The sequence below is a fragment of the Athene noctua genome, chromosome 16 (genome assembly GCF_965140245.1).
Source record: "Athene noctua chromosome 16, bAthNoc1.hap1.1, whole genome shotgun sequence".
Classification (NCBI taxonomy): domain Eukaryota; kingdom Metazoa; phylum Chordata; class Aves; order Strigiformes; family Strigidae; genus Athene; species Athene noctua.
The window spans coordinates 13,603,601-13,630,790 of NC_134052.1; the positions used below are offsets into that span (position 1 = coordinate 13,603,601).

At 51.2% G+C, this 27,190-nt stretch overlaps 1 protein-coding gene across 3 annotated transcripts in view; it reads right to left on the bottom strand.

Annotated features, from left to right (window-relative positions):
* LAMA5 (laminin subunit alpha 5) overlaps positions 1-27,190 on the bottom strand; it is a 127,615-nt gene that overhangs the window by 30,386 nt on the left and 70,039 nt on the right. For all 3 annotated transcript variants that reach the window (XM_074919888.1, XM_074919887.1, XM_074919886.1), the window contains exons 3-23: positions 25,838-25,955; positions 21,827-21,945; positions 21,410-21,580; positions 20,838-20,935; positions 15,802-15,917; positions 14,751-14,869; positions 13,868-13,958; positions 13,000-13,134; positions 12,475-12,537; positions 10,985-11,125; positions 10,468-10,605; positions 10,085-10,219; positions 9,460-9,594; positions 5,423-5,560; positions 5,191-5,243; positions 4,915-5,014; positions 4,342-4,394; positions 3,824-3,929; positions 2,753-2,852; positions 2,402-2,558; positions 571-709 (exon numbers count right to left, since the gene is read on the bottom strand). In XM_074919888.1, the coding sequence (XP_074775989.1) occupies positions 571-709; positions 2,402-2,558; positions 2,753-2,852; positions 3,824-3,929; positions 4,342-4,394; positions 4,915-5,014; positions 5,191-5,243; positions 5,423-5,560; positions 9,460-9,594; positions 10,085-10,219; positions 10,468-10,605; positions 10,985-11,125; positions 12,475-12,537; positions 13,000-13,134; positions 13,868-13,958; positions 14,751-14,869; positions 15,802-15,917; positions 20,838-20,935; positions 21,410-21,580; positions 21,827-21,945; positions 25,838-25,955 (2,425 nt within the window). The remainder of the gene's footprint in view (positions 1-570; positions 710-2,401; positions 2,559-2,752; positions 2,853-3,823; positions 3,930-4,341; positions 4,395-4,914; positions 5,015-5,190; positions 5,244-5,422; positions 5,561-9,459; positions 9,595-10,084; positions 10,220-10,467; positions 10,606-10,984; positions 11,126-12,474; positions 12,538-12,999; positions 13,135-13,867; positions 13,959-14,750; positions 14,870-15,801; positions 15,918-20,837; positions 20,936-21,409; positions 21,581-21,826; positions 21,946-25,837; positions 25,956-27,190) is intronic.

Here is a 27,190-nt window from a genome sequence, read left to right on the forward strand (position 1 = left end):
AACTCAGATCAGCCTTTCAACTGGTAGGGCAGGACTAATGGGATAAAGCCATATGAAAGTGTCTTCTGGAAAGGATGATGCAGAAGGTTGCCTGGGATGGGGAGGAGGTGGCGATGGTGCAGGGGAGCAGAGCAGTCTGGGATCCTTACCTCTCCTTCGTGGCTGATAAGCTGTAATTTTGCCATACACAGTGGCCCCTCCTGAATTAATATACCTCAGGATGACATGGAACAGATAGAGCTCTGCCTCCTTCACGTCTACAGTGACTCTGATTTTATTCTGCAAAAAGCAAAAAAGCACACGGGGCACACATCACTGGGGGGCCAGCTCCTGGCTGCTCACCCGCTCTGCGGGAGAGCCTTACCCGCCTGCCTACCTGCCTGCCTGCCTGCCTCTCTTCCCCCTCCCTCGCCATCCCGTGGCACGGCGCTGGCCGGCCACCTGAGACGGGCACACTTGGGATGGGCACACCTGGGACGGGCACACCTGGGGCAGGAGAAGGGGCAGAGGAGGAGCAGTGTCACAGCATGGGATGCTCTGAGTTAGTCTAGAAGTGAAAAATGCACTTACAGTTGCCACAAACATTAAACTTTCCTTCCTCAACGACCGAGACCCTCCCTTCCACACTGGCGGGCCCCCGGCTGACGTAGCGGAAGACGAGGCGGAAGAGGTCGGGGGAGGTCACATTGAGGGTCACCACTACCTTGGGCTGGTGGGAGAGAGAAAGGGGAGAGAAGCAGAGCACACCTTCAATTACCTCCACCGCCGACAGCTACCAGCCCAAGCGCAGCCGCTCGGCTCACTGCTCCCAAAGCAACATGCCACAGAGCGAGGAGGAGACAAGCCCCGGCCCTACCGCAGAGTCACGGCACGGGCGCCCCACTGAGGACACTGTCCTTTTTGGGGCAGCCACTGAGAGAGCAACCTGCCTGTGGGAAGGGGGTGGAAAGGCTCTGACCACATCTAGAAGTGGTTTGGCTATCCTGGGGCACACACCACATACCAGAGGAAAGGTTTTAAGACGCTCTCGTTTTTGTAAGTGGTATGTCGCTTTTGGGCTTAGTGTGCTGTAAACCAGCCAGCAGGTACCAAACGCTGAAGCGTTTTCCCTTGTGTTTACAGGGCTCTGCCCAGATGCCCACAGAGGAGGCTGCAAATTGAGCTGGTGCCTCGTCCTTGGGAACCTGCAACGCTGAGGACTAGTGGTGCTAACGGAGTGTGCCACTGATGGCTGCGTCAGCCCTCCGCCTGTCTGGATGCTGTTTGGCAAGACCCCAGCTAAGGAGATGCTTAAGTCCAACCCATTTCAAAGAGATCTCAGCATATGCTTAAATACCCCCCTGGCTACAGGATAAAGCTGGGCTCTGCCCAGAGAGACTCCTAATGAGGGCTCTGTGTTCTTCAAAGCAACAGTTACACATCATCCTCCCACTGGAGAGAAAACTGGAAGGATCTTGCAGGGAGCAAACTATGGGTGAGACCTGCCAATAGAAAGCCATGTGCTAGCCCTTCTGTCAAGGCCTATTTCTCTCTCAGACACCAACACTGGATGCAAAACAAAAGCCATGAGCTCCATCCTTAAGCTTTAAGGCTGGGGTGTTCTCAAGGGAGCCTACAGGATTTTGTTGCTTAACTCCTACCTACAGATTCAACAGGAAACAGCTAATGTATTCGGCCTGTTATTTTACCTAAGCATGAAAAAGTGAAGAAAACTGAAAGTACATGCACCAGAACAAGGAGCACCCTACATGGGACAAGACTCAGAGAATCGCTGTCCTGCACTGCATCCCCAAACACACACACGGGTGACACTTCCGTGGGGGCCATGCAAAAGAAGAATCCACCAAGGAAAAAAAAAAGGGTCAACAGATAATAAGCTTCACTTTGAGGGCTCAGACAACTCCAGATTAGTGTAAACCATCGTTACAGCAGACCAGCTACGAGCAAGAGCAGAGGCAGAACAGTATCAAGAGGTTCAAGCTGAACATGGCAGCTAAGGAGGAGCTAATTTATTTTTGGAGAAGGAAGGGAAGGTTATGCAGAGAGTTGCAGGAAAGAGCAGAGTCAGATGAAAGAGCCACAAGGAAACTCAGAGACATAGTGTTTATAGACATCCCTGTAAGTAATCACCAAGCTACCACCTTTGTCTAAACAGATTAGGATGTCACGGGATTCCCAGTTTAGGATCTTTCCCCTCATCAGTCTATGCCATCCCCAGCACTACAGGAAATATCTGCGCAAACAGGCTATATATACACTGTGCTGTTTATGTTGGCCATCATGTGATCTGGGGGTTTGAGAAGCACTTGGGGTGAAAGATGTGTGCCAAAAGCACATCAGTCCTCCACCGGCCACATCCTCCCCAGGGGGAGCTGGGCTGGGCTGGAGGCACCAGGCGTACCTGGATGGAGGACATCTGTGCGTATCCTCGCCAGCTGAAGCCCTCAAACTCCAGGGGGTTGTAGCCAAAGCGCACAGCCCGGCCAGCCGGCGTAGTGCCTTCCTCCAGCTCGAATTTCAAGTGGTGAAGGTCAGGGAAATAATGGTCCCGTGCGGGTCTGGGGAAAAGAGGGAGCACCATTACCTGCTGGGCTACCTGGAGGGAGAGGCAAGAGGCCACCTCTGCCAGGCACGTGGCTGATGTGGCAGCTGCCCAGATGATGAGGTCCCCATCCCCGTGGTGCAGAGGACACTGTCCCCGAGGGAGGGAATGGGAGGCAGACCACCCCAAGGTGCATCTCCTGGAGCTTACTGGGTGCAGGTGGGGCCACGTGTGCTCTGCCGGCAGCGACAGGCTCCGCTCCGTTCCTCGCAGGATGGCCCCAGGGACCCGCCGACGTCGCACCGGCAGCCTGCGGGCAGGAAGCGCCAGTTTACATTCCCGCGCACTAACGAGCTCCTGGTCACTAATCAAAGGCGCGTCCCAGCAGGCGGGGAGGCTGGGGCCACTATTTTTATTCCATTGTATCCGTTTTCATATTGGCCCCAGCCCCACTTGGACCGGCTCCTCTTCCACCTCAGCACCGAGCTATTTCCAGACGGCTGATGGCTGCAGGAGGAACAAGGTCTGCAAACCCTCATGGCCGGGCGCCACAGCCCTGCTGCCAGCAGCAGCCTTGCTCCTCTTCCCAGCCCTGCCAGGACCGGGTGGGCCAGCTGAGAGTGGCCGGATGTGCTCCTTTACCTCCTCCCATGGGCATGAGGGAGAGCAGCTAACCCTACACAGAATCATAGAATGGTTTGGGTTGGAAGGGACCTCAAAGATCGTCTAGTTCCAACCCCCCTGCTATGGCAGGGACATCTCCCACTAGATCAGGTTGCTCAAGACTCCATCCAATCTGGCTCTGAACACTTCCAGGGATGGAGCACCCACAACCTCCTTGGGCGACCCGTTCCAGTGCCTCACCACCCTCACAGTAAAAAACTTCTTCCTTATATTTAATACATACACATATATTTAACATATACACATGTCCATGCCAACCTGCTGCCAACAGAAGGAAGAGGTACAGCTCTAAGGACACGGCCAGTGGCTAAACACACCAGTTTCTGGTACCCAAGGGGGGACCTTTCTTGGCCTTTCACTCCCCAGCCTGACGGACCTGTGTCCAGTAGTGGCAAAAGCACAAACTCAGATCTCGAGATCCACAGCAAGACTCAGCCCCTGCTCTGGGCCACGGTATGGATCAAAAGCAAGAGGTGGAACATCTCCTGCTCCCTCTCTCCTAGGCCAACAGTCAGCTGGTGTACGCAGAGCCGCTTGCTCCAGGGCCAGCTCTTGTGGCCCCCCTCGTTCACCAGACACATCACGAAGGACGCTCACCTTGGCAGCCAAAGTAATTTGCGTTCTCCATATTGAAGTAACCGTCTTTGCACGCCGAGCAGAACTGCCCACAGATGTTTGGTTTGCAGAAACACTGCCCGTCACCCTAGGAGAGAGCAGGCATGGAATCTCATTCCCTCCCGTTGCTCGTCACGGCTAAGTCGTTTCTCAGTTACTTGGGTCCTAGCCTGAGATACTGGAGAAGCATTTTGTGTTTCATGCTCTACACAGCTTCCTGTGCGTGGGTGGGCCAGATAAGGGCCAGATAAGTTAAATTACCCAACAATGCAGGCAAACAAAAATCCAGGCATCCTGGGCCAGACCCAGAAATATTTAGGTGCTTAATTTATGACAGGTCTTAATCCTGTGTTCTCATGCAAACCCAGACTGTGGTGCGACCTTTGAGAGCTCAGTGTCAGGACAGGCCTCTCCAGCAGCTGCTGAGAGAGACAGAACTGAAACGCTCACAACACAGGACACACTCCGAGGTGCCTGTAAGCAGAGAGAAGCAAACCCACCTGCCGGCACTCCGCGATTCCGCTGATGGTGCCCTTGGTATCACATTTGCAGCCTGGAAAGGGGGAGATGAACAACAAAACCAAAAGATCAATCAGTCCCTGAGAAGAAGACTAATGGGGGACAGTATCCAGCACACCAGAGGACACCAGCTGGGGTAAGAGGAGCTGAGAACTGGTCAAGTAGAGGGTAGTGCTGCACAAGGGCTCACATTTCATTTTGGACAGTTACTATTAAGAATACAACTACCAAAGACTTTTATTTGCCTTTTCTGCACATTTGGCCACGAAAAATTAAGTGTGCAAAGTCTGCAGGAAGGGCTGGAGAATGGCACAACTCATTGCATGAGCCCTGTGTTTCATCCCAGGCAAAAAGTTCCAGGCTCCAGCCTCTCCCCTCTCCAAGTGGCAGTTACCCAGAGCACTCCAGCTTTGACATGTCACTTCAGGGTGAAGATGGAAGGATGGGCATCACTTCCATCCAGCAATGATGGTCCCCACTGGCTTGGGTTTGGGTCTCACACCATTACAGCATGAAGGGAACTCTTTGGAGCTGTGCAAATGCCATTTCCTTACTCAGGCAGCCGTAGGGGTTCTCTGGGGTCAGATTCCAGTATAAGGGCTTGCATCTGTCACAAGCTGGGCCTTCAACGTATGCCCGACACGCACAGGAGCCCTGGGGAGAGGGAGGGAGAGAAAAGAGCAGGTGAGAATTTGTAGCATGGTGGGTGAACAGGTCTGCTACTCTGGCATGGGTTTCAGCTGTGCTTAAGTAATAACTTATCCCCTTTTCCTCACTTTGGGACCATGCAAAAATGACCTCCAGGGTTGGTGGGTTCACTCGATACTCACCGGGACCACTGAGGGATCTTCAGTCACCAGCCCTGCTGGGTTACAGGAGCCCACTAGAGAAGAGAGGCACAAGGAGGGATTTACAAAGAGATGGCTCACACCCTGGCTGTTCCTAAAGGGGATTATTTCTTCCCTTGCAAAGCTCTTGGAGGTTGATAAGGCCATTTACCAGCACCACACCACTATGTCCTAAGACTCTGGAGTCCCCTGGCACCCGGTAGAAGGGGAATACCTTCGCAGTGTGGAAATCCATAGGCGCCCGGAACGCAGCTATCACAGCGCAGTCCCGTCACTTTGGGCCGGCAGCTGCACTGCCCCGTGTCCTGGTCGCAGGTGCTGTGCAGAGAGCCCTCCCGGGAGCACTGGCAAGCTGCAGAAGAGGGGAGAGCAACTGCTGGAGCTGCAGGGCACAGGGACTCCTGCATACAAGGCGTCCCACCAGCAACTTCTTTTGTCTGCCTGACCTTCACCACCATCAAAGCAGCCAGGAATATGGTTTATAAATAACATACACGGTCATTCTTTGCTTTTGGTTAAAAACACCCCATCTTTCAACAAAAACAATAGAAGCTGCAATATTTATCACATCTATTCACATACATTTATGCATATTTCTGGAGGCAGGGAGAAATTTTGGTTGAGGTAAAGGGGAATATGTGACCTCATCCCCAAAAAGACACAACCAGTGACAGTTCAGACCCTACAAAAGCCCATTTTCAAACACCCAAGAGCAGAATTTGGCCATCAGGGTCTGCCCTGTGGATGTTGTATGTGAGCAGCAGACCTGCAGCACTGGGCCAGCAACCCAATCTTGGCACTGCTGGCAGCTGAGGGCAAGAGCAGAGGAATGGTTCTGTGGCTTCCTGAATGACTTGCCTCCTGCAAACACATGTTGAGATCCTGCTGCCCTATCACACCAAAGGTCAGCAAGCTGCCAGGGAGCTGCCCATGCTCTCCTTGCCCAGCCAGCACTCCTTAAATCCCTGCCAAAGGGGATGTTTTAGGCTGACAGCCCCATACTGGCTAACAGCAAAACATTGTTCATAAAACAACATTAAAAAAAAACCCAAATCAGGTTCTCCTTTCCTTTATGTGACTCTACAGCTCTGCAATTTGGACACTGCTTTATGAGACAAAAAAAAAAAAAAAAAAAAGTGATTACTGAACTCCTGTGAGACCATTCCATCTATGCCTCCAGCCTCTTCAAAGGCATATTGCCGGCATCAGCATTTGTGAGCAGCGCTCTGCCAGCTGGCCGCTGCTCAGGCGTCTACATTCAGTATGGTGCAAGAGGGTGATGATGCTCTTTTGTTGCTTCAGGGAAATTGTATCACAGATTATTTTTTAATGAGCAGTAAATTCTTGCTGGGAGACATAAGAGTACATCTGGCTTCCAGTTGGACAGCTGACAGGGAGGGAGATGGGGACACTGCCCAGAGCTGGGGAGGGTTATTCAGAGTATCTGAGCTCAGAGGCACCTGCCTTGGGCATTGCTCAGCCCTGGCACCCACTGCTCTACTCCAGGAGTGATGCTGTGCCCAGGGAAGTGGAAAGAATTGTAGAATTGTTTAGGTAGGAAAAGATCTTTAAGATCAACCATAAACCTAGTGCTGTCAAGCCCACCACTAAGCCGTGTCCCTAAGCACCACATCTGCACGTCTTTTAAATACCACCAGCGATGGTGACTCAACCACTTCCCTGGGCAGCCTGTTTCAGCAGAGAAATTTTTCCTAATATTCAATCTAAACCTCCCCTGGTACAGCTTGAGGCCATTTTCTCTTGTCTACTGCTTGTTAATTAGACGAAGAGACTGACACCCACCTCACTACACCCTCCTTTCAGGCAGTTGTAGAGAGCAATAAGGTCTCCCCTGGGCCTCCTCTTCTCCAGGATAAACACCCCCAGTTCCCTCAGGAGGATGATCCCTTCCCTAGTCCTGCTGGCCACACTATTTCTGATACAAGCCACGATGCTATCGCCCTTCTTGGCCACCTGGGCACACTGCTGGCTTGTATTCAGCTGGCTGTTGACCAACACCCCCAGGGGTCCTTTTCTGCTGAGCAGCTCTCCAGCCGCTCTCCCCCAGGCCTGTAGCGTTGCACGGGGTTGTTCTGACCCAAGTGCAGGATCCAGCACTGAACCTCAACTGGCCTTGGCCCACCGGTCCAGCCTCTCCAGATCCCTCTGTAGACCCTCCCTACTCTCAAGCAGATCAACCCTTCCGCCCAACTCGGTGCTGCCTGCAAATGTACTGACACCCCCCTGTCCAGATCATTGATAAAGACATTAAACAGAACTGACCCCAGCACTGAGCCCTGGGGGACACCACTTGTGACCAGCCACCAACTGGATTTATCTCCCTTCACCACAACTCTCTGGGCTCAGCCATTCAGCCAGTTTTTTACTCAGCAAGGAGTACACCAGACCAAGCCATGAGCAGCCAATTTCTCCAGGAGAATGCCGTGGAAAACAGTGTCAGAGGCTTTATTAAAGGCTAGGTAGACAACATCCACAGCTTTTCTCTCACCCATTAACTGGGTCACCTTGTCATAGGAGATCAGGTTAGCCCAGCATAAACCCATGCTGACTGGGCCTGACCACCTGGTTCCCTGTACCTGCTGTGTGATGGCACCCAAGACAATCTGCTCCGTAACCTTCCCCAGCACTGAGGTCAGGCTGACAGGCCTGCAGTCCCCCGGATCCTCCTTCCAGCCCTTATTGTAGATGGGTGTCACAGTTGCTAACTTCCAGTCAGCTGGGACCCCCTAGTTAGCCAGGACTGTTGATAAACAATTGAAAGTGGATTGGTGAGCACTTCCACCAGTTCCCTCAGCACGCTTGGGTGGATCCCATTTGGCCCCATAGACTTGCGTGTGTCTAAGTGGCGTAGCAGGTCACTGACCATCTGCCTTTGGATGATGGGGGCTTCATTCTGCTCTCCATCCCTGTCTTCCAGTTCAGGGTCTGGGTACCCACAGAACAACCAGTCTTACTGTTAAAGACCGAGGCAAAGAAGGCATTAAGTACCTCAGCCTTTTCCTCAACTTTTGTCACTATGTTTCACCCTGTGCACATTAAAGGATGGAGATTCTTCTTATCCCTCCTTCTGTTGCTCATGTATTTATAGAAACACTCTTTATTGTCTTTTATGGCAGTAACCTGGTTTGGGCTTTGGCCCTTCTAATTTTCTCCCTGCATAACCTCAAAACATCCTTGTAGTCCTCCTGAGTGTCCCCTTCTTCCAAAGGTCATAAACTCTCCTTTTTTTCCTGACCTTCATCCAAAGCTTTCTGCTCAGCCAGGCTGGTCTTCTTCCCCACTGGCTCATCCTTCAGCACAGGGGGATGGCCTGCTCCTGCACCTTTAAGATTTCCTTCTGGAAGAGTGTCCAGCCTTCCTGGACTCCTGTGCCCTCAGGACTGCCTCCCGAGGGCCTCTGTCAACCAGGCTCCTACACAGGCCAAAGTCTGCCCTCCAGAAGTCCAAGTAGCAGTTCTGCTGACCCCCCTCCTTACTTCTCCAAGAATAGAAAACTCATCACTTCACGATGCAAAGCTCTCACCATGGCAGCAGACACCTTGAATTTGGGGCCGACATGAAACCCCAAATCCTGACCCTCACTGTTCACCCCGTTGTGCAACCATACTGTTGGTTCCAGCACTGTTGCTCCTCCTGTGCATTGGCATGAACCAAGGTGGAGTAAGCTCTGAAGAGCCTGGCTGTGTCATTGAGCCACACCTGAGCATCTCACGGCACCGGGGTACAACCTGAACAAGTGGTTTGAGACTTTGCTCACCCCACTCAGAGCCCTGCTCCCTCTGGTGCAGGCACTCCAGCCTGAGGACAGACAGATGCGATTCAGCACAGGTTTTACGTGCATCTGCACGTGAAGTCCAAACCACAGCTGCTCCCCAGGCCATGCTCTGTAGGTCTGTTTCTTAATAGGTTGCTGGATTAGAGGCCATACATCCAGATTGGGTTTTATTTCCAAACTGAGCAGGTGGGCCCAAGCTCCTGCTGTTAGTGATAGTGAATGAACTGGGGGAGACAAACCACACAGCCGTTGGGGAAGCATTTCTTTGAGATGTTTACTCATTATAAAGCATGCCTGTCAGATGAACTGTGCACAGGAAAACTGATTCCTGATGCAAAAGCCAACTATTTTCATATACAACCCCGGGAGACAAGTTATGGAAAGGAAAACCATTACAAAGCCAGAAGCAGCAGCTATTCCCTTCCCTTCCCTGAGATCTGATGGTGGGTACTCACGTGTGCAGCTGGGGTACCCGTAGAAACCCAGGGCACACTGGTTGCAGGTAGGTCCTGCAAAATTCATGTGGCATCGGCACTGGCCAGCTGGGCTGCAGTTGTTGTCCACCGCACCCCGGGCATCGCAGGAGCAAGCTGTAACAGCAAGACTCTCAATAGTCTGATGAAACATGCGATCCATGGCCAACCACTGCTGGTCTGAATTGTCATTCAGCCCGAGAGGATTTAGTCATTTCCATCAGAACTAAATTAATTTTTTAATCCCCTGGAAAGACAGGCAATATTTTCAGCTAGAGTCATGGCCATACTGGGAAAATGCCACTGAGGGTTTTTTACAGTCCATTCAACGTTCCTCAGCAGTTTAGTAGATTAATGCACTAAAAAGACAAAAAAAGGCATAAACTGAGACACCAGGTCACAGCAGGGTTGTGATGAGGAAGTGTGACCGATAAAAACTGCTTTGTCTTCCAGACTTTGGCATGATCCATGGCCTCAGAACAAGCCTGCCAAATTCACAGTGCAAACAGCACAGGTTTTGATTTTGAGAAACACCAGTCTTGCAGAAACTAGCCACATTTTTTCAGAAGGTGAGAGACCAGCAGGAACCGAACGTGGATGTCCTTACCGTAGCAGTGGGGGTAGGAGTGGTGCCCAGGACTGCACTGCTCACACCGTGGCCCAGCAAACTCAAGTCTGCAGAAACACCTCCCGACAGAGTCGCAGCCTGCCGGCAGCGTCCCGACCGCGCTGCAGCCACACACTGCAACAGAGAAAAACCGCTTGCCCTGTCCTGGGAGCATGGGGAAAAGCACATGGCAACATGTTTTTTTTCCTGAGGTTCTTGGGCATTTAGGTGCTGCTCTAAGCGTTCAAACTGGTGATCTGCTGCCCAGTGCATATATCCTCCAAAATGACCTCAAAATCACTTCCCAGTCTTCCTTCAAAGCCCTGCCAGAAGACTCTGGCTTTGTCATACCCACCCAGGCCCACGGGAGGACAGATACGCACGCTGGCACAGAGGGTAGTTGAAGTAGCCGGGAGCACACTGGTTACACAAGTGCCCTTCAAATCCCGTTCGACACAGACACTGCCCTGTCTCGCTGTCACAGGTGCCATCGTACTGACCGGGGCCGGAGCACTGGCAGGCTGGAAAGCAATAAGGGCACTAGTAAATGAACGGTTTCTTCATCTCTCTCCTTCCTATGAAAGGGATAAGAGTGCCTGCTCCTCTGGGGTAGAAGTGCAGTCGCTGGAGAAACCACAAGGACACAGCTGAGAGCAAACATGCCTGGCCCATAGCTCACATCCACAGGGAATTTCTCAAGAGCCCCCCATAGGCTGAGAGGATTCTGGAGGGTCAGGGCTGGGTGGCTGGACCAGCAAAAGTCATGGGAATTTGTCACTTGGAAGTGGGGCTGGAGAATTCCTCCTCCCCAGTGCAAGTGTAGGACGGGGAGAGGCACGCTCCTCCCCAGCAGGGAGGCAAGCAGGGCGAGCTTGGGGCCGCTAACCCCGAGTCACTCACGCTGGCAGGTGGGTCCGTAGTGGCCTGGGGCGCACTGGTCACAGTGTGTTCCCTGGAAGTTGGGTTTGCACACACACATCCCCACCCGAGGGTCCTTGCGACAGGCGTTGCCTTCCGTCCCACCGGCGTAGCAATCGCAGTCTGGAGTGGGGGGACACAACAAGCGACACCACACGCGGCTGTCAGTTGATCTCTGCTGCTGGGCAGAGGTCCCATGGACAGGGAAGGAGCTGCCATGAGAGGCAAGAGCTCAAGCGTTTGTCTTCTAATAACTTTCCTACCAGATGCAAATGTTTTAACCAAACGCTGCTCAAGTGACCAACATGCCTGGCTCGTGGGGTCACAGGGTGGTTGGGAAACCTCAGCATCACCCACAAGGGCAAGGTGCTGGACGGGCAGCAGGGCAAAGCACAGGGCACAGATGCTCTTTGCATAAGCCCAGACAGGGCTGACATGGTGCAGCACTGCCCAAGAGCTGTGCAGGAATAACCAAAGCCGTCAGGGTGGGGTTTGGGCTTTTTCTCTGCCCACTCCGTGCTCAGCTGCATCTGAGACCTTCCCGCTGCCAGGGCAGGAGGGTGCTCTGGGCTGGCAGTGCTGAGGCCCTCAACCAGCCCTGCCTTCACCGACAGCACTGGTGTGGGGTGCTGGGCTGGGACAGCGAAGGGCAAAAGTCATCCAAGAACCAGAGGGAGGGGGAGGTGGGAAATAAGAGGGGAAGTGAGAAATTCCAGATCAGGAAAGATGCCTGGAAGATACCAAGTTTAAAAAATCAGAAGGAAGGAAAAGGTTATCTGGAGTGTAGTGGTGAGCATGAGACAGGGGAGGATCTGGTGGGAAAAGAGACCAAAAAAAAGCATAAGGGAGGGGATGAACTGAGAGGAGTGAGCATGAGGGATGAGGGAGGTGGAGGGGAGCAGAGATGAGGGCACGGGTGAGCTTTTGGAACAACAGAGAAAGTGACACAGAGCAAGTGGCAGCCTGTGCACACTACCCCAGCGCCCGCAGCAGTGCTACGGGCAGCTTTGTGCAGGGGGGCCACTGACACGGACCCACCCCCAAACACAGGGCATGCAGGTGCAGCAGGACAGGGTTGTATCTGAACCCAAAGGCTGAGATTTGGGAGAACCCAGCTTGGGTTCCAGTTCAGCCACAGCCCCTCTGTGATCTTAGCGGGGGTTCCTTACAGGGAGGCTAGAAGGGACATCTCCCCATGGTCTGGCTCCAGAAAATCACACGGTCACTCTGGGATAGAGTTTTCCTGTCTATAAAAGGCGGATTATAAAAATTCCTTTCCCCCAGCCCTTAGCTGCCTTCTCTCCCAGAGCTACTCTGTATCAGGGCTGTCTCTTACAACGTATGTGCCCCGTAAGCCAAAGACCTGATCTTGCATTGGATGGTGAGATATAACAGCATATCAGAAAATAACAGCATATCAGAAATAACAGTACGGTGATTGCCAAAGCATGAAGGAAAATTGCACTGCTTACTTATTATCTGTCCTGCAGGGAGCACTTGTTCTCCAGTATCGTTGTGAGTGAAAGCTGGAATGGCTACGCAAAGAAAGAGACATTGCACAGGTCATCACACACGCTCACAGAAATCCTGTTGGATATCAAGGCATTGACAGCCCCAAAGCTGAACAGACTGAATGAAAATGTGGAACATGGAACAAAGCAAAGACATCCCACTAAACAAAGATCATTACAGCCATTTTTAACCTGGGCTCTGGAAAGATGTCTTTTGCAGAAAGCGAGAGGAGACTCCAGCCAAATGGGAAGCTCCTGCTGACTCCAGAGAGCTGGGCTGAGCTCAGCTCTGGTCCAGCTTCCACCCAAGCCAAACACGGACTGATGCCCACCTGCAAGAACTCCTCCTGGGACAGAACTGCCATGTGGCAAGGGGGAAAGACACCTGGAGAGCAGCCCCAACTGGAGCTGCTGGCCCTTCCTGCAGCCACTGGGTCTGCAGAGTCCCAGAGCTGACCACTCCACAGTCCCACGCCCCCCACTTACGGTAGCAGTGGGGGAAGTTGAGGTATCCCTCGGCACAGGCATCGCAGTGCTCCCCGGTGTAATTGGGTTTGCAGTAACAGCGGCCAGTGAGGTCCTCACAGGTGCCGTCAGTGAAGTCCGACTCACAGTTACAGCCTGCAGGGGGGGACAAGCCAGCAGCAGTTATCACTGACGGAGACCCTCGCTAGCCACAAGCACCACAAAGGTATCACTATGATACAGGGACACCATGAGAGACCCCACCATCTGCTGCAAATACTCTCCAACAATAAAAAATGAGATTTTGCCTCCTCAAAGGGAGTCTGGTTTAGAGGAACTGCTGCCACTGTGTGTGCTTGTCCCACTGTGGGGTCTCAAGAAAAGCAGCACAGCCCTGACTTGCTTCTCTGGGAGACCCCAATTGCCCTGGGGGTTGGTGGTGGCACGCTGCCACCAGGACACACTGCAGAACACCCGATGTGTTGTAGCTCCCAGACTGAGCCAGACTCCTCAGCAAAAGGGATATAAATCCACTGCTGCCTAGAAATCTCTGCTTTAGGGCATGGAGACCAGTGGCCAGCTGAAAGAGCACAGAGATGACAGCTAAGACTGGATTACTCTGTGGTAGCAGGGGAGACAAGACATGTTTAGCTCATTCAGCCTTGGAACATGCCACCACTTCTGCTTTCACGGGTGCTACAGACACACATACTGTCTACATTTCCACAGGCAATACCAGCTGCAGCAGGACCCCCCGTGTGGCCGCATCTCTCATGGTGCTGGACTCCCTACACCAGAAAAATCTCTCAGCCCAGTCCTCCAGACCATCCTCCCCAGTGTCACCAAGTCCAGGAGGGCATCTACAACCTTCAGAGGAGATCACACTCACGATAGCAAACGTATGGAGAGTCGATCGGGTGGTCAGGGGACCGGTAGTACCCTGGGATGCACCTCTCACAATTAATGCCCGTGGTGTGATGCTGAAAGACAATGGGTTAGAGGGGCGTCAGTTCCTCTGCCCACAGGATTCGTGTTCACCTGTCAGATTTACTGAAAGCTTCAGGATCTGGAGGAAGCAGCTCAGGAGTGTCAGCACACAGAAGACCTAAATCTGCTCCAAATTCCACATTCACCAATTTGAAAACAAAGCATTTCCTGCAAACTGTATCCTCACATAAACGCAGTACGAGTTTCAGGTTCGTATCTGACCTCAAGGCTATTTCACTTGCTTCAGATGGTAAAATGTCCCAAGCACTTAGTGCGAGGAAGATGGGAACAATCTGTTTCCTCCCAGAAAGAAAGCACAGCTAAAAGTTTCATGTCACTGCATGAATTAACCAGCTCACAGTCAAACTGGGAGCGGAATCGCTGCTTTCCCACTTTTTATTGGGAACTTCAGAGACAGGAGATTGGCATTTTGGTGGTCAGAGAGAGATCTAGAGAAATGGCAGCACCTGAGCACTGCAAACTAGGCAAGGACTTCCCAACGTGCTCAGCACCAGCCTGTTCCTCAGCAGACCTACCCCTAAAGCATCAGAAAGGTAATGGTAGTACCCAGGGGACAGCTAGGAACCCAAGTGCTGTTTTCATTACTGGTGCACACTCTTATCTATGGTAAAGAGACTAAATTTCCAGGGAGAGACCTAATTAAGATAACAGAGGGCCTGTGAGGGGGTTGGTGGAGCTGCCAGCAAAGCTGAACTCCAGGCCAACAGCAGAAACAAACACAAAAATCTGCAAAAGCCTTTTCCACGGGAGCTCGTCAGACCTACCTGACAGTCAATGCAAACACCTCCTCCTTCAAACTTGTCTTCGCGACTTTTGCTGGCTTTGTGGCGATCCACCTCTGGGTCGTAGTAGCAGTCGTAGGCATGGCCATTGCAATTGCAAGCTGAAAATACAAAGAGATGTAAGCTAAGCCACCAGTCCATGGAGGTCCTTCAGTCGCCAACTGGATCTCAAGATATACACCCTTCCTCATGGGTTTGACACTGGATGGGTTATTTTTCATTGAGGAAAGATGCTTGAATGCATCTGGGGGATTACATGATCACCCAAGCTCCCAAGAAATCTTCCAAGTTTAAAAGTGCAGAAGCAGCAACTCTCTCACAAAATCTAGTCTGCAACTGGACAAAAGCAGCAGGCACAAAATCAGAAATAAAATACGTGCAGGCATGTATAGGTGAGAAAGAGAAATTACCCAACTTTGGGGCCTCAAGTAGTCTGGTTTAGAGGGCAACATTCTCCCCTCTTTTATCTCATGTGGGATAGAGGTGAGCAGTAAAGCTCAGCAGCCGGTGAGGGTGCTCTTTACAAACCCACAGGATTAAGATCCAACTGTCCTTTGCCACCCTGCATTTATAAGAGATCAGGAGATGTAACTATGCTCCGTGCTCTGCATTCCCGGTGCAGCACAAATTCTGTTGTCGGCATTTACCAAAGGTTTCTCTAGACAAATAAAGACGTCCCGTATGTAAACACATCCAAATGTAATTCATCTTGGAGACAGAATTGAGCAACAAGACTTGCCTGCAGGAACCCTTGGACACGGAGGAGGAACTGGAACGTTAGCAGAATCAAAGTCCCATACAGACCCAGAGGGCCTCCCTGCGTGAGCCTCGACTGAACACAATTATCCACTGTGCAAACTGTCCTCTCTGCAGCGCCAGTGATCTCCGCTTCACCCAGCACCACACACCACAAACCCCTCCATTTCAGCCAACGGCTTCTCTGCACGGGAGGGTCAAGGGGCTGGGGAAACGTGGTCAATCCGTGCTTTACAAAACAGCTGGAAAAGGAAGGAAAAACCCAACTCCAACTTACGCTGGCATTCGTTTGCGCTGTCGGCAGTGGCAGGTTTCCACGGGAACTGGTTGAAGCCGGGGCAGCAGCGGTCGCAGGACCCGCCGCAGGTGTTGTGCTGGCAGTCGCACTGCAGCCTGCAAGGGAGAGGAATGAGGTTCAGCCAAGCCGGTGGCGATGACGGGGATGTGTGGGATGGGAAGCCGACGCATAACCCTGCTGTGCAGAACTATTGCTAGTCAGATACACCAGGTGATATTTGTTAATCCAAATATTCTGAAAAAGAGGCTTCTGAGGCGTTTTTTTTAACTTTTGAATTGATTTTTTTTTTCCCCGATTCAAACATCAAACTTTGCTCTTCCAGTATCATTCTCGCCCTTCCTTCTCCCCCATTATCACTCCTCTTTTCTTCACAGGGAGAAAAGAATTAGAGAAAAATCAGCGTGCCACTGCCTAGCCAGCTCTACGGGCAATAAAGTGTGAAATGGTTGGAGGTGGAAGTGGTAGAAACCTGAGCTGAAGCAAATCACTTGAGGGGGAATAGCGTGGTGCATGGACACAAACATGTCCCCACCACCGTGCAGCAGCACCGTGAAGAGAATAAATGACAGCCCAGAGCCAGAAAGGGATGAGGCCACAGGGGTCCCATCTGGTCCTCCAGGTATACCTGTGCTTGCAGAGAGGAAGGCCAAGAAATTTTAATTCAGACTTTGAGCAGATGCTGGCCCCACGCTCCCTGTGAAATGCACCTCCTGCTTTTCTGAGCCGGCACAGGCAGGGCTGTGCTGGGTAAACAGGCGGCTCCGGAGGCGCCAGGCAAGAAATCTCGACAGTGGACTGACGGATCTCGTCCCTGCTCGACCGCAACGGTGATTCATTAACATCAGTGACATCATCTCCAAAACTTCCACTTAGCAGAAGGCGATTCCCATCCAACACAAACGCTTTCTGTTGTATTAGACTTATGGATAATACAGCATGTTCCAGCTTTTATCTGTGCAATTACTCATTTCCCCTCAGGGCTGGTCTGCCACTCCCATCTCTCCCTCCCCCAATGCTTTTCCATTCAAAAGCAGTGTTTAAAAATAAATGTAATTTTTAAAAACATTAGAAACAAATGGAACAGTCATTCTGGGTAAATTGCAGGAGTGCAGACACACTCTTCCATGGCTGCAGTGATCTAAGTGTCATGGTTTCCACCTACATGTATTTTAAGATGTGGGACCTGCGAGTGTATGTATAGTGAACAGCCAGACAGAGGCAGCAGCATGGGATGAGTGAACTCATTTTAATGAAGTGATCTGAAAGTTTGGGGGAATGCGGGCAGGATCCAGACTCAGCATGTTTGCTTCAGCCAGAGGGGTTGAGAGGCAGGAGGTCCCAGCCCTGCTCCTGGTCCTCCCCTTGCAGATGCCATGAATGCTTGGCCGCAGTTGGGGCTTTGAGCACTTGCAATGCCCCGTCCCTACCCACATTCACGGGCTGGGCTGTGGCCGGCAGAGTCCAGGAGTGAAACTGAGCCCCTGAGAGGTCGGCTGGAGCCTAAGAGGCAGAAACGAGCCCTGAAACATTCACCAGGAACTTTGTTCTCCCCGTGCTTTGCAGACCCAACAGGAAGACTCAATGAGAGGCAAACCTTGGCCATGCCTCTGCAATGAAACCACTCGTAGACCTCTGACCTGGCTGACTACCACTCAGGAAACACGATTTTCAAGGAAACACGATTTTACGGTTTTCTTCCATGGCAGCAGCTGGAGATCAAGATTAACACCCATATACATATGTGTGGAGACAGACGGTCACTAAGTCAGGGAATTTATAAACCTGCAGAGCAGTGCTAGTCTCCCTGGCTGGAGGATGTGGCTCCAGCCACACACCCCAGCTCTTTAATGTTTGAGATGTTTGAAAAGCACTGGTTCAGTTCCCAGAATGCAAAAAGATGGCACTCAATGAGTAAAGATGCGCATTTCAGATTGAGAAGGAGCTATTTATTTAGTCTCTGCTGTCTAGAGTTAGCAATAACCTCTGAGAGAGCTCATCTATCATGGCAGCTTTACCGCACCTTGTGTTGAGTCCGTGCTGCTAATGAACTATAGACAAATGTGCATAAGCTACAATATTTAGATGTTTCATTGATTGAATATATACAAGGAAGAAGAGGGAGCGGCTGTGTTCACATAGCACATATTTCCTGGTCATCCTGCTGTAAAAAATAAAACCACAGTCTTCCCACTGGAATTGATGCTCAATAACAGGGACTATAAACAGTTTCCAGGGAGCAGTTGTGTCAGAGCTGAGAGCAGCACACAAGCACTACAACATCTGGATTTGGCCAGGACACCCGAGTAGCACAATCAAGAAAAAAAAAAAACCCTTCCCCCTAATTGGTTCTGATTGTACTGAGGGAAAAAAATAATCTGCAAAAGGGACTCACAGTTGGCACAAATCTACCAGCATGCATGGTGCTTTCCCTTCCAAAATGAGGAAGAGCAAGTCAGCCTTCAGGATCCAGCAGTGGGAAAGCATTCTTGGTGTCCTGCAGATCTGCTTCTGACCAGCCAGGCTGCTGCTGTCATGCTGAGTTATCTTTAGCATCAGGCACAGAAGCTGCAGCTAGACTCTCCAGTTGTTCCCTCTCTTGTGGCATCCATGATGGAGCAGTAAACCCATGGAAACAGTTGCTCTTATCAGACAGATGCAGAGCACTTGCAGGGTTCTCCTGAGCTCACATCAACAGCAGCCGCATTGCTGTCTGGGCTCTCCATCTCCAACATGCCAGGTCCCTGCTGATGCTTATCGCACTGCTCACAGGGTTTGCCAAGGGTTTGTGCAGAACTTTCCTTCCCTCTGCTTAATTCAGCCCAGTCTTTCTTTGGGCAAGGAGAGACAGTTGTGAAAAGTGAAAAGGACCCTTGAGGAGGCTGCATCTGCCCACACACTGTAGGCCCTTGCACGTACACACTCACACGGGGACCGGACACGCTGCCAACTTAACACAGCTGGATGCGCAGTCTCCATAACTTGGCACTTCAGAGAAACTTTCCAAAGCTGGATAAACATTATCATTTATAGCCAGGAAGTCAGCTCACGAACATGCTCCATCATGTCCTCAAGTCTTTGCCAAGATTTCTAGCTCACCTCACCTCTATCAAAGTGCTCATCCTGCCTTTCTGGGAAACAGGCAAAAGAAACACAGGCATGTGCAGAAGAGGGATGTTAAAATGAGAAGCAGAGACCTCCCAGACAGGCTGAGACATAACTGGGATTTTTAATAAGGTCGGGCCAATTCACATTCCTTGTCTCCTTCTATTTGCATTTCCTTGCCCTGTTGCTGTCACACACTGGCATCTGAAAAGGCAGGACATGTGCAGAGGGACACACCGCACCTCCTACTCAAGACGGGCCACACAGATTTCTGAAGAAATGACATGTTTTGGCAGCTGAGGCCCATGACACGAAGGGACAGTGTGTCTGAGCGCCAGCTGCCTCTGTGATGCCTCGTCATGCAGCGTTATGGCAGGGCTCTGTGCTACACCAGGACAGGAGGGGTGGGATGACTGCCCAGCAGTGCCCGCTTCTCAACACAGCTGCTGCTGGAGCCTTGGAGAATATGTCAGCGTTTCACCAATTACTCATTTTCTCAACTGAAAGTATCATATTTCTGCTGATTTCTCTGTGTTCCAGGGCTGGCTAAGAGCGTACAACAATGCCATGAGATGTTCTTCTATTCACCCAGCACCCTTTTCCTGATGCATCCCAAAGGGCTTTACAGATGTTATGTGCCGACTGTCCAAAGCACCCAAGTAGGAAATGTTTTCTCCTCCAGGCAGGAGCAATCTGCTCTGGGTGAAATGCAACAGCTGCTCACGAACATGTGCTGCAACATTAGAGCACAGTTTGGGGCCAAGAGCGAAGCTGCCAAATGCATCCAAATGAGAGTGGAGGAGGGGAGTTCTGGGAGGCAGAGACAGTCATCAGCAGAAGTGGCATTGAACAAGGATTCCCAACACACCTCTTGTCCCTCAAATTTTCCCTCTCTTCCTGGAGAGCCCTGAGCCATCGATACACCCAAGAAATGCCATGGCGTTTCTCTGTTAAAGAATCACTTTGCACCATGGAGCCCTTCTGCCCCAGTACACAGGTGTAGTGTACATCCAGCAACACCAAAGTCTAAAACAAAACCAAGGAACTGTACGCTGAAATATTTATGAACTTCCCTTTGTCAGAGAGTTTGGCACGCTAAGGCAGACTTGCTTACCAATACATCTTTGTTTTAATACTTAGCAGCTTTAACCTTGGCTGGGACTCCCTGGAATTTTATTTTATAAGATCCAAAAGCTCTACATGATCCTGATGAGAAAGAAATATAAGCTTCCCTCGTCCAGCTGAATCTACCCATCCCTTTCATAAAGGCAACATTCAGGCTGCAAACAGATGGCTAAAAAGCAACACATTCATGGTTTGAAGGAGCTCTTTGGCATTTCAAGCTGCCAAGGCGGATGGGAAGAATCCCATGAGCCATAATGTAACTGCTTTGCACGCTCCTGATTTTTGGCAAAGAGTAACTGTCTAGCTACATCCATAACCGATTTATGGTTCTTACGAGTAGAAATGGGCAGTAGAATCTCTGGTTTCTTGGGAGACCATTTATTTATGAGAGCATTGCCCCAACTCTTAAGAAGCCACATGGGAAGCAAGAGACTTCTCTGAACAACTTCAGAAACCTGCCCTGGGTTTTGACCAGAAACCTCCATGTTCAACAAGATATCAGCTTTGCACATCCACCCTCCCATTCCAGCACTCTGCTCCCATGGGGATAGCAAAGTTGTGGGCAGGGAAACCAGACCAGGGAGCTGATCTGCCTGAAAAACAGCCTGACAAAATGTCTAGCTTTTGCTACTGGACCGGTTTCTGACTCCTTCTCAGGACAGAGCCACAAACAACAGTGCTGGCACAATTACGAGCTCAAGACAGGACGCAACTCACACTGGTATCTTTCATTCTTAGCACAACAATTCAAATGCTTTTACACAGAACTGGGACTGTGAAAAACGTACCTGTAAGGGTCATTTGGGTCTTTGGCATCACAGACGTCTGCGTGACCATGGCAGACGCAGCGCCCTCCAATGCTGATATCTTTGATACTGTAATAATACTGGAGAGCACAGTTAAAGTTAGTCATTTATATCTTTACGAATAAGCTTCACAACTGCCTTGCTCAGGATTTAGCAGGATTTTATCCAGTAAAACGATGCACTGGGATATTTCCCTTACAGTGACAAGCTGGGCCTTGTAGGTTGCAATATCTGCCCATGGTAAGACCCATCACCACTAACAGAGCCCACTAGCTACAAGTCGGGTCTCCCAGCACAGCCAGAAAGCCACGTGCAACACTAAGTGGTGTTTCCCAGTTTTACGTTGTTGGTGCTAAGCACTGTTCTTCCCAAGCAGCCTCCAGCTCCAGCCACGGCAGCAGTGGCATCTGTCACAGACACTTTCAGCTCGGGGAGCACGAGTAGAGAGAAAATCCCCACGGGCAACACCCAGGGATGTCTTCCCCCCAAAGGTGGCACACACAGCCCTCCAACACTTCCACCTCATTAGCAAGAGGTATCAAGGTCTGCCTTACCCTTCTTGTTACCGTAGGGTCCCTTAAAGCTTTGCCCATCAGGTGCCCCAGCAGCGTGTTTGTCTGCAGGAAGCGCAGTCTGATATTGGTGGCTTTTGTGAAATTCCGCAGGAGAGGAGAGTAGGAGAAGTTCATTGCTCCCGGGCGTCCATTTACCAGAGAGACAACAATCTGTGAATGCAAGGAGGGAAGACAAATCTGTGTAATCCTGAGAGGTGGGAGGAAATCAATCTCTCCCTCAGCCCAACCCAATCTTTACCTCCCTGCAAGATGACTGAATCGGTTCCCTGCCAGTCTCATTTAATTTGAGTAGTTTAAGTGGCATCCAAAAGTCAAGAGGGAACCAATTAATAAGAGCACTTACCGTCACTGAGAAACCCTGGAAACTCTAGGTGATAAAAATGTGCAACTGCTCACCTCCCCATTTTCTAAAGGCACGATCCGGGAATATTCAGTAGTGCAGATGGCATGGTCATCCTTGGTGATACGATCCACAGTTTGCAGTCCAAACTTCTCAATGCAGTCCCTCTTGGAAGCTGTTCATCAACCAGAGATGAGAACAGTAAGAGAAAAGGAACAATTCAGAGTCTTGTGTTGTTTTTCCCACACTGACCAACAAGAGAGAAGGGTGTATGCTCTTTGTTAAGCATTTACTACATAGATTGCTTGTATCATTGACTGTCACTGCTAACGTACATGTACTCCACTGAGGGAGGGAGTCACTATGAGAGTAATATGGTGAGAAAATCCCCCGAATCACCTCATTGCAGGAAAGTGAGAATGGCCATTGCACCTACTGCGACCACCCACAGAGAAACCTACCCCTTTATTTTGGCATTAAGCGCAGTTTAACCACCTTGAGATCTAACCCTGGTCTGAATTTGTTGGCTTGCTGGCACTGGATTTGCTACACTGCTTCCACTGAACGGAGGAAGGGCTGTTTGCTGCTAGAGCTCTGCCCCTGACGTAGGAGCTTGTACCATCACCTTCACATGGCTCCTTAACTTCTTGGGTAAGTCCTGAGGAGTGAGCTAGCACAGAACCACACCACGGGAGCAAGCACAAGCCTCAGCCACCGCTGTGACATCTCCCACCAGGCAGGGTGGGCAGGCAGGTGTGGGAAGGGCGTCTGCAGTGTTCGGGAGAGACAGAGCAACTGCCTGCGGGATGTCTCCTTCTCCCACCTTACTCTGAACTCTGCAATAACTCTTAAACCATCACTACAAAACAGAAATGCCAAAGCCACCCAGAACCACCCCTTGGGGACAGCAATCGAGGGCTCCTGCCACTAAGTGGCAATGCAAGGCTGGCTAAAGCCCGGGGACAGGCACCACCAGGCAGTCACACTGCTGGCCCTGAGACCTGCTCTGGGGACACTGCGTGCCAAGACTGTCCTTGCAGCTGTAGCAATGTCCTGGCTGCCCTGCACAGCCACTTCTTCAAGTCCAGCACCCTCATCCCCAGGATGTCTGACATCCCTGTGCTGGCAGAGACAACCAAACCACAGTGAACATGCTGGGGCAGTCCAGGATCTGAATGTTCAGGGTGGTGAGCAAACCACATCTACCCATGCAATAACCTCCGCAGTGCTGCTCTCAGGGCACTTCTCTGGGGCTGTTCCACCAGGGAAGAGCCTGAGACCAAGGCGCTGCTCCTTCTCACTCCAGTTTCACCTGCGCTAGGAGTTCTCAGCAGTGTGTGCCGAAGCACATGTTGCTGCAGCTCTCCTGAGGGTGTTTCCACAGGGAGAAGGAAGAAAAGGCAGCCAACAGCCCGCTGCTCCTACCAGAGCTGCTCAGCTCATACTGGGAGTTGACGGGGAAACATTAACCTAATTCATGGGAATAATCCTCCAAAATCTGTTGCAATGTGCCTCCAGCAGGCATGGCCCTCTCCAGGTTCTGCACTGGTAGGCTAAGGCAAGCAGGAGGAACAGCAAGGGGGGAGCACAGAGAGCTTCTGCCTCCCCTGCCCTTACCTCTGGCTTGCACCCGCCCACACCTCATCTCCAGCAACGTGGCCTCGCTCCATGAAACACTGTTTTGGCAACAGCAGGAGCTCGGTTGCATCCATGGGAAGATGGTGTGGAAACACTTAACATCAGGTCTCTGGCCACCAAGCTTTGCTTCACCAGGTGCTTTTTTAAAGGCAATTTATTCAGAAGCCCCAAGTGAGGAACCTGTCACTGCTGGCTCAAGATGATTGATTCCCAGAGCACTGCCATGGCTGAGCTTGGAAACAAGAGGCTCAGCAAGAGCAAGAGCAACTACTTGGGAAGACCAAAGAACTCTTCCAGTTGTTGCAAATCTACACATGTGAGCCAGAAGCCGGGCACTCTGAGCTAAAACAGAGTAGTCACCCATCAGCCTTAAACCACAGAAATGCTTTAAGGAAACAGCAGACTGTGGAAGCTTACCCTCAGCAGATAAAAGACAGAGCCTCGCTCTGCACTATCCCTGCCTTCCCCTCCATGGTGGCACTGCCCAGCAAAGCGAGACGAAACGAGCTAATCCTGCACAACACGATGAGCTGGGGCAGACAAGGCTCCGTGGGCCTGGATACACAGCTGGGACTGGGCATCTTTCATGTCCTGTCCCCATTTGAAACGCTGTGTGGGGAACCCTTCATGCAGATAAACACCACTATAAATCTCTCCCTAGCACTCCTGCTTCTCCTTTGGTGGCCGAGGAAAGCACGGTGCCTCCCCGCCGCGATGCACGGAGGATTCGCATTGCCACGGTCCCTCCAGCCTGGCTACCCGAGAGAGCCCATCAGCTGCACCGACAGATGCTTTCCACGACAGTCATTTTTCCCTCCTCCTGAAGAGCTAAGCCCAAAAACTCTCCAGCAGCCTCCTCACTGCTGGGGAACACGAGGCACCGAACACCCCCCATGATGAGCGGGGCTCGAGGGGTGGCGCTGAGCTGGCGGGGTCAGTGTCACCCATAGCAAGGCTTGCTCTGGAGAACACTTACATTTCTGTTGGCTGCTTTTAACCCTGTTACTGAACTGACCCGTGTTTTTATTAGACCACCTACAGAATTCCCCATGCCAAAAATAAACCTCCGCAAAGGACTTCTTGTGCTCGCAAATCTGGCAGGTTTTGGACCAGCCACCTCTTTATTTCCATGGGAATTTTCCACTGGACTGTGTCACTGTATGTCACTTCTCAAGGGGGGTGGTAAGAGGGCCTGATGCTGTGGGAGGGAAGAGGACTCCAGACGTTGCAGCATTGACACTACAAGCAGGAACGAGCAAGCGGGATAAGAGCTCCCCGCTCAGCCCCAGACCGTGCAATAACGTGACCACAGCGGGCCCCAAGAGAGGCTTCAGAGCTGGAAGAGAAATTCTCAGAGAAAACAGAAAAAAAAAAAAAAAGCAGGCAATTTGACAGCAGTAATTTCCCCTCTTCTCTGTGCTCGTGGGGAAACACCCTCACTGGAGAGGAGCTAAACGCTAAGGCAACACAGCAAGTAAAATGTCTGCAGCTCTTTCCTGCATGAGAAAAGGCCAGAAAATCTCAAGCACAGGCTGACAGGTAAGCCAGAAATATGAGCCTTTAGGGGCAGCCCAAGGTGAGGCCTCCGTGTTCTCCGAGGTCCTTGCCAGGTTTTAAGCTCTGGCTGTAGATCTTAACTCACATCTTCTCCCAATTACTGCTGCTGCTTCTGGGAGGGGCTGGTGGTTAACAAGTTCCTCAGCATCCAGCTACCCCACAGACCCTTTGGGAGATGAGTTTTGTAGAACCAGCTGTTTCTAAAGGGATCAGGTTTTAATCAGAGAACTGGGAAGCCAAATGCACAGACTGGATCTCTGCAGCCGCCATCCTGATCTCTGATCCCACCTTGCACAGCAGCAGGACAGCGGTTCCCTGCCCTCACAGGCTGTATCTGATCTCTGTACTGATAAGTGCAAGGGGATTGTTTCTGCCTCCAGATTTTTCTGTTACAGCAGCCACTTGGAAGCGAGCCTCTGGTTTGGTTCTGGAGGAGCTCAAATACGCCAGTCTGGATACGGTACAGGGCAGACAGACAGAGAGAGGAGGGCAGGGAAGAAACGATAAGAAATCTCATGTTCCAGGCCTAGATCAGCAACACCCAACTATTGACACCGGTGCCGGCTTTGGCGTTCACACAGATTTGCGTGGGCACCAATGACAATACTTTAAAAAATACACCTAGCCCCAGAGAGCAAAAATGTTCTTCTGCCCTGAGGGGTGCTGCAACTTCACCCACCTGCTCTGATCTAAGCTTCAACTCTTGCAGCCTTATTGGGCAGAAGAAACAGAGGACATGTACCACAGGGAAGCAGCGACACAGAAACAACTCCAAAACCAGCCTGGTATTTGCACAAAGAGCAAGTGGCCTTCGCTGTGGCCTCGCTACCTGGCACTAAGCTGCAGCTCTCTTGTAACTCTGGCATACTTACAGGCAAAATACTGCCAGGGCTCGTAGGTAAGGCCGAAGTCAGTCGATCGCTCCAGCACCCAGAGGTCAGGACGAGGGGAATTGGCAAATTTGATCAGGACGTATGCTACGTGGAAGAGCTGAAAGAAAGGAACACAGAGTTAGTTGGCTGCTCGAGGCATCATGAAAATCAAGGAGAGCTTAGTGGGATCCAAGCCAAATAAACAAACTGGCACTTCACAGATCCTGCAGCTCACAAGCAGCCTGTGGAGCAAAATCCTCCATATCTAAAAGGATCGTGATACGACATGGATGCTGGAGACAGATTAGGGAGCTCAGCTCCCACCAGTCTGAATGCAAACAAACCACAGGCTTCGTGGCTACAGGCCACACTCGGGGGGGTGTTGTGCTGGGCTACACCTTAGAATTAGCCTTGACCCAAGCAGGCAGCACTATAAACCAGCTATGAAGCTGTTCTGGCTTCTGGGCTGTTCTTGGAGTAACAGGTGACACCCTGAACTGCCAGCCTGGGAACATCCGACTGCACCTTGCACACAGTATCACAAAATCCTTCTTTTTTAATTTTAAGGATCTCCATGTGGCAGCCCTGTTTCACCCGTGCAGTCTGCGTTTACAAATTGGTTGCAGAAAGGTCCCAGCACAGCTCCTCTCCCCCAGGTGCCACAGGGAGGGAAGAGCAGGAGACCCACTTGGCTTCAGCACAACACTGGGCTGCTCCCATTTGTCTGGACACTGACGTGCGCACACACACCCCTGCCAAGAATAAAGTAAATATACTCTTCAAAGAGCTAAAATGTCAGTGCTAGAGAAACAAAAGCTCCAGCAGAATTTCCCTTCTCCGGCTGGCACAGGCTCGCTCCAAGAATCCCCACTCCATCATCCTGTCACAAAGTGATATTTAAAGGCAAATAAAGTTCTCTTATCAGAAAAAATTCCTAATGTCAAAAACAACCCAAAAGGGAGTTTAGGGCTTGAAAAGGAGAGATTTATAGCTCAGGAGTTCCTCCTCATACCAAGTTGGTGCTGTACGAGCATACATCCCCCAAAGACTATCAGGTCTCCAGAGGGACACTTCAGCAAAGGGAGGCAAAGGACGGCTCCGTGCCCATCTCAGCCCACCCACCCCAGCCATAACCAGCTGCAGGAGGGCCAGAACAGCAGCACGTACCTTGGCCCTGCCCCGGCCACACACATCGCTGAGCCAGAGGATGAGTATTAACAATAACATGCTTCCCAAATAGCCCTGACAATCCATAGAAGGCTTTTTAAAGGGAAGAAGAGACAAGAAAGAGGCATTTAACTCTACTACATCATTCATAAAGCACATCTTGTTATGGTCGTTCAGACGAGGGAG